The sequence below is a fragment of the Colias eurytheme genome, chromosome 2 (genome assembly GCF_061535395.1).
Source record: "Colias eurytheme isolate Ceu_HAF_F1 chromosome 2, ilColEury1 Martin Lab GWU primary, whole genome shotgun sequence".
In the NCBI taxonomy this organism is placed as follows: Eukaryota; Metazoa; Arthropoda; class Insecta; order Lepidoptera; family Pieridae; genus Colias; species Colias eurytheme.
Window position 1 is genome coordinate 6,163,970 of NC_142981.1, and position 13,452 is coordinate 6,177,421.

Below are 13,452 nucleotides of genomic sequence, written 5' to 3' on the forward strand. Positions count from 1 at the left end.
CCAACTGCACATTTCACAATGAGAATTGTGGTGAGAACATTTAACTCTTGAAAAATGGACCAAGTGGCCTTTTACCATTATAATTCTGTACATTTTTTAAATCTTTAGATAGGTACTTATTGTATTTTAAATTAAAGAACGATACTTCATGAATAAGGGCATGATAAAAAATAGCTCAATCTCAATATTAATTAATTAGTTTATTTATTTATCAATCCTTTATTGCACTTAAAGAGAATAAGAAAAAAGAAACACAAACACTTAAAGATAGCTTAAACTAAGTACAAATGGCGGTCTTATCGCTTTAGAGCGATTTCTTCCAGACAACCTTTGGTACAGTAGAGGAATAAATATAAAATAAATGGGTAGTGCAATAATATATAGTGAAAGGGGAAGAGTAATACAATATACCATACAACATAATACTTAGGTAGTAATTAATAATAAATATATAATATAAATAAATATTATGTTCGGCTAAGACTAAGGAAATGAGCTTTAACCATAGTTTTAAAACTATTTAGGGATTGAGCATTTTTGATAGAATCTGGCAGGGAATTCCACAGTTTAGTAGCATGCACAGTGAAAGAATCATCATAGAAATGTGTGCGATGTGGAGGCATTATTATCCTCAACGTAATTAATGTAAATATCTCAACATACTTATATAGTACTGACCATTGAAATACGTTATTTTGTTATCCTAAGTTTTATTAATATTTTTTTATTAATTACCTCAACGGACGTAGAGAATCCTCCAGAGTCTTCAGTAGCAGTGACGACCAATGAGTAGACATGTGGCTGCCGCAAATCTTCAAAGTCTAATTCCTTCGCCAATTTCACGATACCAGAAGTGGGGCCAATGTTGAATGTACCCGCGCCTTGTCCTTGTGCTTTCAGCGTGTAGCGGATTTCACGATCGGCAAACGATTTCGCTTTCACGGATATGATACTGAAATTGAGAATAATATTGAATGAGGACATGGCTTTACGTTGCAACCCAATAAAATATGGAACAAGTTATAATAATATAATTTTGATGAAAGGTTTTCAATGATACGATATACGATATTGCATAAACAAACTATGTATATTATGTAGGTATATTGTACAATGTACATACATATGACATATCGTAAAACCGTTTGAATTTTTATTATTGGTACCTAGATGTCGATATATATTATAAACATTCATTCAACATCAATCTTTAGTAGATTTTGACTTCAATTAGTGATTTACAGTTTAATTAATATATGTACCTACTACCTACCCAATCCAATGAATACAGAATAATCAAAAGTTTTGCACAAATTGATATACTTACATATACTATTTTAAACAATGTGTTAGTTCATAGAATGCACCTACTAGATATTATATTAATTGCTTCTTTTACGTTTAAACAAAAACCCACGCATACTTACTCAGAATCTTTCTTCTGATTCTCGGCTATCTCAGCTTCATAGCTCGGCAAATAGAACTGAGGGGCACGTTTACCGCCTACAATGCTAAGCCGTTCCTCGGGGGTTGATTGGAACCGCCTCTCGTCGACTCGACCGCTCTGAAAGTTCATTTAAATAATATTAAAAACTAGACTAGGTACCTACTTAGTTATGTGTGGTACTTTCTTTTAAGTAGAATCATGACGTATGAATAATTATTCTCGAACCGGTAAGGTAATAATATAATGCTACGAGAGGTTATGGTGAGAACTGAGAAGCATATAATGCGATTGGAAGCAGAATATCTTTGTACTTAAATGTAATCATAATTAAAACTCCAAATAGAGCTAATTCTAATACAAATTAAAGAATTTTTTAGGAATTTAAAACACTTGTTGACTTGTTGATTGATTAATTATTTTCGTAACTATATACATATTACACTTATAACAACATAAAACACATGCTGCATAAATATTTGACGAATTTGCGAGACTCCACTAGTTTAATAAAAAGTAAAATGTTTCTGCAAAAATTTTATATAAATTGGCCGTCATGGTCCGGGAGCCAGCAGCAGATTTTATGACCAAGTTCCTCTCAAGCGGTAATTAGTAAAATGCATCAAAGTATAGTATTATGAAGCCTCGTGAACGTCAGCTGGAGCTCGGTTGGGGGGAAGAGCGGTTGTAGCCTCCCGTATCAGCTGACGGTTTTTCCACCAAGATACAGCCAGCTGACATATATATTTATCCACAGTTACATATAAGCTATCGTCAGGTAAATTTTTGTTTGAGAGGAAATAACGGAAAATAAATTTTTCTTTAAATTTAACTTTCATGTTCGAGACACCAGCTGACGTATAATACACCATGTTGTAACCAGCTGACTATTTTTTTTCGTTGAGATATTGGGTTAGCTACAATTTGACAAATTTTTAGCTGAGAGGAAATGAATGAATGAATGTATTTTTTTTCCTGTGTGCGTGGGTGGCTACAACCGCTCACCCCCCCAACCGAGCGCCAGCTGACGTTCACGAGGCTTTATAATACTATACTCTCATGCATCTGACGAATTATCTCTTGAGAGGAAATATTTAACCAAATTTGCACCTGGCTCCCTAACCATCATTAGATACTTGAAGCCTCGATATATTGCTTTCTTCTTGAAATAAAAAACTTTGTTAAGGATTTATCACGCCATAAATTCTTTAACTGCGCCAGGGTTGGGAGAGTTTACAGCGGTTGATGTGAACTCAATAAAGATATTATAATTCTTTTTAATTTTAATTTTTATTAAATATTCTTTTGTCTCTCTTATATTTTGAATAAACAGTAGACACCTATCATATCATTTATACGAAATTCTAGTTTTGAAAAATGTTTTTCATCAAGATATAAAGTCCTCCAGATTAAAACTTTACGTAGGTAGGTAGAGAAATATAAAGTAAAATTACGAAACAATATTCAAAGCTCATAAGAATATGATTAATACTATTTAATTAATTCATAACTTTTCAAGAACTCTGAACTATTATTTTTACCATTTGGTTCATAAAAATAATTCTATTCAATTCCTCGACTTCGAATAAAAATACTCAAAGTATGAAACTTTTCAGACATTTCTGAGTATTCCAAACTCAATTTAGAATAAAATTTATTCATTCAATAAAAAAATACTTTGTTATTATGAGCGACTTTTTGTATTAATTTGCAATCGAAACCAAATACAAGTCACAAATGTTACTCAAGCAATAATAAGCGACTCATAAATGATCGACATAATATATAATATAATGGTAAGAATGTAACAAATAAAACCTATTCAAATACATATAAAAGTGAATCTCACCTGATCTTCGGCCTTGACATACAAGACGTATTCCATATCAAGTTGGAAAGGATCCGTTCCCCTGGTGCGAACCACACCCGAACGCTCGTCAACTTCAAATCTGCCCCCTGTTCGGTCTCTTACGATGAAGTAGTGAATATTGTGGTCAGTATCCGGGTCTCTAGCTTGCAGGGTAAAGACAGGCGTATTCGGTGCCGCGTTGAGCTGGACCACCGTTTGCATTGGTAGCGGACGATTGATAAAATACGGAGGTTCGTCATTGACATCCTTCACATGGATAATAACACGCTGGTTATCCGTATCTGGAATGGTTAATGACATATATTTAGTGTGAGCTTTATTTATAAACTTGTTCGTTTTAATTAACTCTGAAAGCCAGTAATGATAACCTTTCTGAAGTTGCTTTCTATTTAAAGTGAGTTTTCGGTTGTTTCAACAATAATCAATATTGTTGTTTGTACACTACCCACTAATAACCTTTGATACAGAAAACACAATGACCCAACTTCATAATACATTAAACCTAACCTCTATTTTAAAGGGCTTATCATAATAGCTAAGATTCTTTGTTGATAAAATATTTTTATGACGAGTTACAACTCGTTTTATCCATGTAAAAAGCTCCACAATGTTGCAGATGTATTTTGAGTCAAGTTTAACAACAGAACTAACAATGACATGAGATATAAAAGAGTCCGAGGATAAAATAGAGCCAACATAAAACAGAAGATAACTTTTCCAATTACGATAGTGGATTACTCGCTTCTGCAGACTTCAATAATCCTTTAAAGCAAATGATTAAACTTCACAAAAATGCAAGTTTGTACCTACAAAAGTTCCACCTTTAGATTTTAAGTGTTATATGTATTATATTATCTCTTAGTACTCCTATATATTATAGCTAAGCTATCTTATTAGAAAAGCTTAAGTCTTTCAATTGTGTGTACAGTCGCTCGTTAGACGGCTGATCCAAATAAACAGACTCTGTTGGAGAGATTCCATTACCGATTAAGTTATCAGGCAGAAACGAGAGCTAGGCACGATCTCGTTTAATTAAATTAGATTTTTATAATCAATGTCGTATATTACCTTAACGTGACAATAAACTATTAAAACTTAATGGAATAAAAAACACTGAGTAGAAACATGCAGTTTTTAAAATATAATAATTTTGATCATATCATTTTACTTTTATTTGTTATACTTACACTTCAGTGCCACTGGATAGCGTGAAAAAAACATACGAGTATTAATAATTTGTCAGCATTTTAATACGGTTAGAGACAATTTAAGCATAAGTTATATTATATACTTATATAATATCTTAAATCTACGAATTAAACAGTAAAATCGTCATTTAAACACATCTCAATTTGATAGTTGTTTTAAAGATATTATCATTTGGTATGGACTTACGATAAATAAATTATTATCCAAATACACAATAACGTAAATAGTTTCTTTGGACGTTTGGTTTATTATTATTATGATAGTTATAAGAAATAGAGTAGGTTTGAGAAAAGAACGACATCACCAAATATACCTAGGTATCTAAACAATCAGAATATCGTATGATACCTAGGTATGTATCAGTAAATAATTAGACATTTAATTAAATCAAAGTGAAATTAATTAACTGATGTGCAACTACTCTAGGGGTTAATTAGATAATGTTTAATTTAATTGATTTGATTATGCCATTACAGCTGTTTAGATCTCTTTCAGAAAGAAATGTAAAGTTAAACACCAAAGAACGTAACACATGTACAATAATCATCGATAAATAAATACCACCCAGCTTTACTTCTGAATTCGTATAGTATTCTTATCCCTAAGGGCTTTCCGTATATCCCAAACTAAATCCAACAATTTTGCTGTAAGCCCATGTTCCGGCGGCGTTGGTTTTTACACACGCCCCATACAAATAAATAAAACACTAAAGATCTTTATATATAACTACCACTTTAGAATCATTTTATGCAAACATGTTGTGTACGCATGGTTATGTCAATTATATATTTAACATTACCGCAACATTACACACAGTACAGAATTTATATTTTTGTGATAAATCATAATCATGTTTCACGGTATAAATTTAATATAATTCAATAGTTGCTATTGAACGAATAAATGAACGAATAATATTTAATGCGTGATTATTTACAAAACAATGTAACATACAATTATTGTTTGTAAACAAATTTAAAACTACAAATTATTTTCTCACCGCATCGGAGTTAGACATTGATGATAATATGTTTTCATTCAGAATTTATAAAATCATCATACTTAATTATTAAAAGTATTTCAGAAAAAAAACGTTCAGAGCTACGGTTATCTGAAGGGTGCCTTGTATAGTACGTGATATACATTGTTAATTGTTCAATTTATCCTATAGAACCACTTTGGCAGCTAGAATTGTCTTAAACTCCAACTTATCGTGTTACGTTGCCAACTTCCTGTTGAGAGACAAAAGCAATAACTCTATCTAACAAACTATTGCGACTGTAAATGTATTTCACAAGAAAAACTGTCTATACACTTATGGCACCCGAAATTGTTCTTGGTAGTTTCTTAAGTGTTGGTGAAACAAAAATAAACAATCATACGTTATAATATCTTAGAGCATTCGTTAGTCGTTATATATTTGGTGTAACTCACTCTATGTGAGAATGAATAAAAGACTATTGCGATAGAAGGTATACCTAAATTAACAAAACATCAATATAAAAAATGCGAGATGCATTCATATCACTAATACGAGATTTCTTCTAGGCAACCGATTTAAATCAAAATGTAAAACAAAGTGAAGACAGGTAAGGAATTCAAACATTTTATAAAAATAAATTGAAACTGTATCAGAGATAAAACTGTTAAATTATTATATAAGCGGGGTCCGATTAAAATATGACTTAGGTCGTCTGTAACACTAGCAGAAAAGTCTCCACGACCTGGCCGCCAGCCAAAACCTCGTAATATGCCACGTACGTTATTGTTTTTCTATTTATTCCAGGGGAATGTTTAGACACGTACTATGTCTTTAAATTGTGTCTATTCCTCCAAAATTTACTCAAGACAAACTGAATGTAATGATTTACATTGTACACAAAACTTGTAATCAAAGTCGATATGACTTCTTATATACTGTACTAAGTTGCATTTAGTTGTTTGTATGCCAACAAAAGAATATCGAATATTGTCAAATTCCAAATTGCAACTTGGAAATTAAAACCCCTACCCAGCATACTAGAAATAGAAATTTTCTGGAGGAGATTTTAAAATCAAATTTGATTTATCTAGTCTACCTCGGTTTTTATCTCGTATGAAGCTGTGGACTAGTCGCGCTCTATCTTGATATAGGGATTTTTGCGAAAATCGCGCCTGGCGGTAAAACTCGGGTGCATCAAGCAAAATGCTCTATATTTTGGCTCCATGCCAGCTCCATTGATAGTACGGACCTCGCTGATGAGATAAAAACACTTCCTCGAAAAGGCTGTTGTGAACTGAAGGAATGTTTTCGTAGCGCTATTTAGTTCAGTTATTATAAAGCTGCTTCCGCTATGTACTAAGGAATTTTAAGTACTTCATCGCATTCAGTTTAATTGCACTGCAATAATAAACTATAAATGCTTACCTATTTCTTTTGATGTTATTGCTTTAGACGCAGCGATATTATCGCATAATCACAAACAATATTTTTTTCATGAAGCAACATGTTATCGTTATGCTATATTTTTATGAAACAAGTATTAATTTTTGGATGTTGTATCTTGTAAATTTTTTTACAAACACCATTATCAACAAAGTTACCGATTGTGAGATTCGCTCATGATTTTTTTACAATATTAACTCAATCTACAATTGATGAACTCATATTTAAATAAAACCATAATGCAATTTGTATTCAAGCCAACGAATTAATTTCCAAATTCAATTTGGAATCCATGACTGTCGAACAGGGGCATAAGCGACAGTCGTCGGAGCCTTTGAAATACGGCTGGTTTTAATATTGCGGGGTACGTTACCAGGTGGGCAGGCCGGCAGGGGGGTACTCGCGACCCACTCCACCTGCACTTGTGGAGGCGCTGCAGCGCGCATGCGCGTACTACGTGCCGCGTGCTCTCCTCGTGGCTACGCGCCTCTTGCGATAAGAGAATCTGAACTTACATTCGTTCAAGCTACCTACTTGCTTTAGACAGCCTACTCACTACGATCGTAAAATTTAAAGCCTATTATATACTACTAAAACGTTCCATACATAAAATTAGTAATCTAGTGCTTGACTTTTGAGTTATGGAGCATTTTCGTGTGCTGAAATGTTTTATTGCTTTTTATTAAGCGGTTTATTAAAGCGCTATTCAGCGGTAAGGAAGTATGAATTATGAATATTTGAGTTGTAAAACAGAGTAACGTAGTTGGCGCACCGCGTTCAGCTCGACAATGGGACCGTGAAACTTTGATAAGTTGAATCCAGCTCCGACATAGAAAGCCTGATCTACGAGCACTGTGTTAACTGAGCGAACAGTTTGGTTAAAATTTACAGCAGGACGACGTTTAAGATACTTAATGATCAAACAAAACAATACTTAGGTACTAACTACTAAGTACTAACCAACTAACTATACCTACCTTCTTCAAAAGAAGTATATTGTACGAATAAGAATATAACATCGGGAAGTAAAATATTGAATGATTTAATTTTAAATTTAAACAAATTCGGAACATACCTAAAAGGTAAATCTTAATAATTAATCCATTGAAAGCTTTTAGTGTCAGAAGGATAAGTGACTATTGGATCAAGGAAACTGGTAGCAAGTTAAGGAAATAAACCTATTACCCTCGCTACGTTCTACTTCGTTTTCTCAATTACGACGATAATAAATCTTCAAAATCAGAATACCTGCCCGAGTTAGATTTGAGATAATTTGCTTCCCACTTCAGTCGCGCTTTACAGCGTTTATCATAGTCGGCAAAGTATTAAAGGGCGTTTGAAGTTGGTCCTAATTTCTGAAGAGATTAATCATTTCCAAGAGAAACTCGTTCTTTGTCCAAAATTATTTTTTACAAATGAAAAGTATAATTTCATAATAAGAAACTTTCAAAATGTAAGCAAAGTAAATTCTAAAACCATGTCTAAAAATTTATTACCTACTTCTAATCGTGATACTGTATCCAATAAATTAATATTCATGAACTCAATCTATGGGATTAATATTTTAAATTGAATTTCAAAGCTTACTGCATGTGTTGGCTAAATAATTTTGAAACATATTTTCTAGTAATCATTATAAATAGCGATTTTACTGTTTATAATATTATACCGTCACCAAATGTTCACTCCAGATTCGATATTTACCTGAAAAAGAAGAAAAAATATTATCATTAACGTTAAATAATAGTGGTTTACATCTACTAATGTTATGATAGTACATAATAAGCATGTATAAAATGAGATATTAAAGTATTTAGCAATATAACAGCAATTTGTTTGGTATGATAGACGGTAATGTTTTAACGGAATGCTCTATGTACCATTAGCTCCGCTATTCCTGGAATTACCACTATTTATTTGGTCACTGCTTTACGAGTTTATAACGCATTGCACGGTCATTGAACGAAATCATTATAGAACTTGTACAATAACCGTCAGTCGACACACATGGCATTTGAAACTAAACGGTTTTTCAATTTTCGTGTCTGCAGAGATACGGCAATATGCAATGCAAATCAAATTCCAATCAATCTAAAAATCAACGGCCTACATCTCCCATCCATGTGGTATGGGAACTGGATTTATTGGAAGGTCTTTTTTTAGTTTGTATATTATGTTTACTTTTCAGGTGGTTCTAAAACAGTCTGGATGTTGATGTTTATTTTGAATACCGCTATATACACGCTTTAACATTTATAAAAACATTTACATTCCACAAAGAAATAAGAAAGAAATAATTTGAAACATCATAAGTGTTCAATTTAATTCCCTCGGCCCTCCTTAAAATTATTTATGAAACATTAAATTCGAAATCGAAAAAGGTTTCTTCGAGGGTGTCGTTCCGAGAATTAAAGTTAGTCATATCTAATCAATGGAGTATCGCATAAATGTTTATAACACCTACTAAATTGAAGAGCCACTTAATTAAAAGAATATTCTATTGTTTCATGAATAATTTTTAACTATTTCTTCATAATCAATGACGTATTGCATCAAGTTAACGGATTATTGAATGCTATACGCTTCCAATGAAATTTATAATTGATTTAAAATAACTCAATAATGTAACTCTCGACGTAATGGAACAGTCGTGTATGTTATTCGGTAAATTAATACAAGCCAATTGCATTGCATGACTCAATTTCAAGGAGATGAACGACATTGACGCTATATAATATACGTTGTTCAACACATAGTGCTAATTTCCATATGACATAGTTAATTTAGGGTAAATTGCATGACGCTTCCTAATTGTATTCGTTAATTATACATTCATCGTGTGGATTTGAGAACGGCTAGGACAGAGATATTTTTAGCCAGAATTTCGAGGAATGTTGAATTTGAATTTTGGATTTTCCTTAACCTGACATATTCTACTACCAATTCAAATAAAGTATTAACCAGATTTATGTCGTGTCTAAAAATAATCAATGCCCTAAAACGAAAGAAATGTAAGTAGAAATATTCTGTATATCAAGATAATCTGTGAGAGTGAGGTTGCGTGTTGCGGTCAATTTGTCAAGTCATTTACGAGTAGCTGTTGTGGGGAATACGGGCTCAATAAGGGCAATTAATACAGCGCAGGGCTTCGCTACTAACGACTGAGGCTTCTATCAACATTCCCTTTCGTTCCCGTATTTATGCCGTAAGTTACAAGTCTATTCCCGCAGGTATTGTGCGAACGTTCGATCTAAATATAAAAATTCAAAGCGGGCTGACTGATATACCTACTCGTAAAATGAACATTCGTTCTAAAGTATTGAATCTGGATTTTATACGATATCTTATATTACCAAGTGAATATTAAATGCAATGAATATGAAATTTTTATATTAAAAAGGTCTCTTAGCGGTAAATATTTAAACAACATCACACCATGTTGTAACGCTATAAATTATACGATTTTTAAAACTTAAACATTCATCCCAAGTTTAGAAAAATAAACCGTCTAAAATTTAAATAATTGGATGAGTTCTGAACTTCTCACAACTTTAATTGGAAATATTTGACAATATTAATTAAACAAATGATATAACGGCATATAATGATACACCACATTAACAAACAATTATTTATCTAGGTTTATGAAAGGATATTTTAATGGTCACGCGAGGAATAGTAAACAAAACATTTCGGACAATAGTAGCCATACAATGATCCTCGGAAATGGTTCCACAGAAGCACCTATTGTGGATAAGCATCATGTAACAAAAAAGACATTAGTTCGCATGAAGCTTCATAAAAGCCTGCGTATACATAAAAATACAGGCCAATAGTGTATAATTTCCATGTAAAAACTACGGCACCCTAATTAATAATTTAATTTTGTGTAACACGAAAGAAAAATGACAAAATGAGGGTAACAGCGACATGTATTAATCTTCGTAAACCCGTATAGGGTGTGAAAAGGGTGTATAGGAGAATTGGATCCATCCGCGTCGCCGAAATCACGCACGTAAAGCGATAGGACACTTTCATTAAACCGATGTCCGGTACTACACGGTTCAATGTCCGGTTCACTCTATTTTTAACACACTAACCCACGAGCGGCGTCGTAAAGAGCACGTGCGATACGAACAATACGAACCCAATCGCATACTATCACTCCTATACTGTATCTACTTCTACGACAGCTAAAAGCATTTTCCTTCGATTTTAAAACTAATAAGATTTGCAGTCACGTATAGGACTTACTCTTAATGATCCTATTTAGGTCATTAGCCGTGCTCACGAAGTGTCGTTGACGGCGGAGGGCAGTTAAGCTTTTACTAAAAAGTGCAACAGAAAGCCCGTGCAGCCTTAAAATGCATTTTAACGCGGCACGTAATTTTTGCATTTAACTAATGGATTATTATTATTTTAAAGCTCTATACAGCTTTTTTACAGCTGCCTTACATGCAAGTCGTGTTAAAAATAAAATGGAAATACTTATATATAACATGAGCGACATACAGATATTATATTTTTATTACAGTCAAGGTTCCATTGAACGTCTATAATTCAGGAGAAATTCAATTTATACACCGAGGGATTGAATGCAAAAGTTAGCGTGCCGACTGCGCTGAAATCAATAAAATCGTCTCAGAGCGACCGCGAGCTTCCTTCGGTAGCGGAGTTTAGCGTAAAGCGTCCCTAAATAAATAATAAGCGTAGTAAACTTAAACGAGAACTTCACGTAGACGGAAAATGCATAAAGAACCTATATACATTTTCCTGTAGTAATAATTTATAGCTGTACGTCTTCCTCAATGTATAACTTCCCGGATAAAAACTCAAGACATTTTCAACCTTAAATGCAGTCATATTTTTAAAGATAGATTTTTTATTAAAATAAGAATGCGAGTGAATAACACCATGGAGTGTTTAAAAAATTTTGGTACTAAAAGCATTATTAGTTATTAATATACTAGCGACCCGCCCCGGCTTCGCACGGGTGCAATGGCGGCCGGCCGGTACCGCCGCAAACGCTACGTCCCGCAATTTTAAATCTGTAATATCTTCGAAAATATTCACTTAAATCATACGGTGTAAAGGGCCATATAGATCTATATTAAATGAACAATGTATTCAAGGTATTTAATTCGTTAAGGATTAATGCTGTATTGGTTAAAATCGCTTCGAAAATTAACCATTATTTGTCGTAAAAAGTAAATGACAAAAAAAAGTTATTGTGGGTTATGCATAAGAGATAGACATATACCATCGCGGACTTTCTGTAGACCTTTTCAATGTGTACAATACTTAGTACATTATTTTGATAAAACTCGTAGGGTTCAGCCTGCGTTTGCAATGTAAGCGGAAAAAATGTAATTATTTACGACATCACATTAGAAACCTCAAAAATAACAGTACTTCTCCACTATTTAATGGATGTTATTATACATATAAACCTTCCTCTTGAATCACTCTATCTATTAAAAAAAACCGCATCAAAATCCGTTGCGTAGTTTCAAAGATTTAAGCGTACAAAGGGACATAGGGACAGAGAAAGCGACTTTGTTTTATACTATGTAGTGATTGATAGCAATGCCATAGGTCATGGCTCATAAAATGTGTTCTTATCCATTATAATATTTGGTATATTCGCATCGTTAACAACCACGTTTTAATGGAATAACAGATACCTTTATCTAGAGTAAGTTCATACGTGAACATTTTAGAAATACTCCGACGTGGCTCGCTCGGAACAACTTCCTAAACTCATCAGCTGCCCTCTGAGCACGCTCGTAAGCTTACTTGTGAGAAAAGTTTCTTACATCGTTTCAACTTCCTCTGCTGGCTACAATAAACCATAATTGTCTGTGATGGTATATATACTATTCAATATTGCTTGAAACACTCAAAGCATTTATTGTGAACAAAGCATTTCTTTAAACTTTTCCTTTCTTTACATATACTCTGTAAGTCTACATAGCAATTTAATGATTAAACTCGACTTGCCATTTCAATCGTAATACATCTTCTATAAGCATTGAATGATCGATTTGGTATTTCCATTCTACAATCTACATGATTGCACTCACGATCTAGACGTATTCAAATGTTCCCTTTCCATTTACTACCAAATGTTTTAAAGCTCAAAAGAAAGTAATCAAGGAGCACCGACCCTATATACCTGTGCCCTAGCTGTGAAGTCTGTACTGTCATATGCACCCCGGGCGACGCGTCGAGGCAAATACTCGAAATATAGGGGTGTTGATCTAACCTGGACCGACTGAGACTAAAACAAATCGTTTAGCTCGGCTACATTATAGCGTACTAGAACGATGAGACGATAAAAGCTTTTATATGCTGTATAAAAATTTATGAAGTTTTACATTCATTGTGAATAAATGAAAAATATACCTTTTAAGATAAAAATATACATGACAATCTAAAGTGGAATAATTTTTCTTCTGTTTTTAGTGTACTTAACTTGCAATTCTCAACAATTTACGGCCTGTT

The 13,452-nt window shown here is 33.2% G+C and overlaps 1 protein-coding gene across 1 annotated transcript in view; it reads right to left on the bottom strand.

Moving 5' to 3' along the window:
* Positions 1 to 13,452, bottom strand: part of CadN (neural cadherin) — a 233,454-nt gene that overhangs the window by 190,418 nt on the left and 29,584 nt on the right. Inside the window, exons 3-5 of the mRNA XM_090113293.1 lie at positions 3,294 to 3,595; positions 1,428 to 1,564; positions 736 to 952 (exon numbers count right to left, since the gene is read on the bottom strand). Coding sequence (XP_089969419.1) covers positions 736 to 952; positions 1,428 to 1,564; positions 3,294 to 3,595 — 656 coding nt within the window. The remainder of the gene's footprint in view (positions 1 to 735; positions 953 to 1,427; positions 1,565 to 3,293; positions 3,596 to 13,452) is intronic.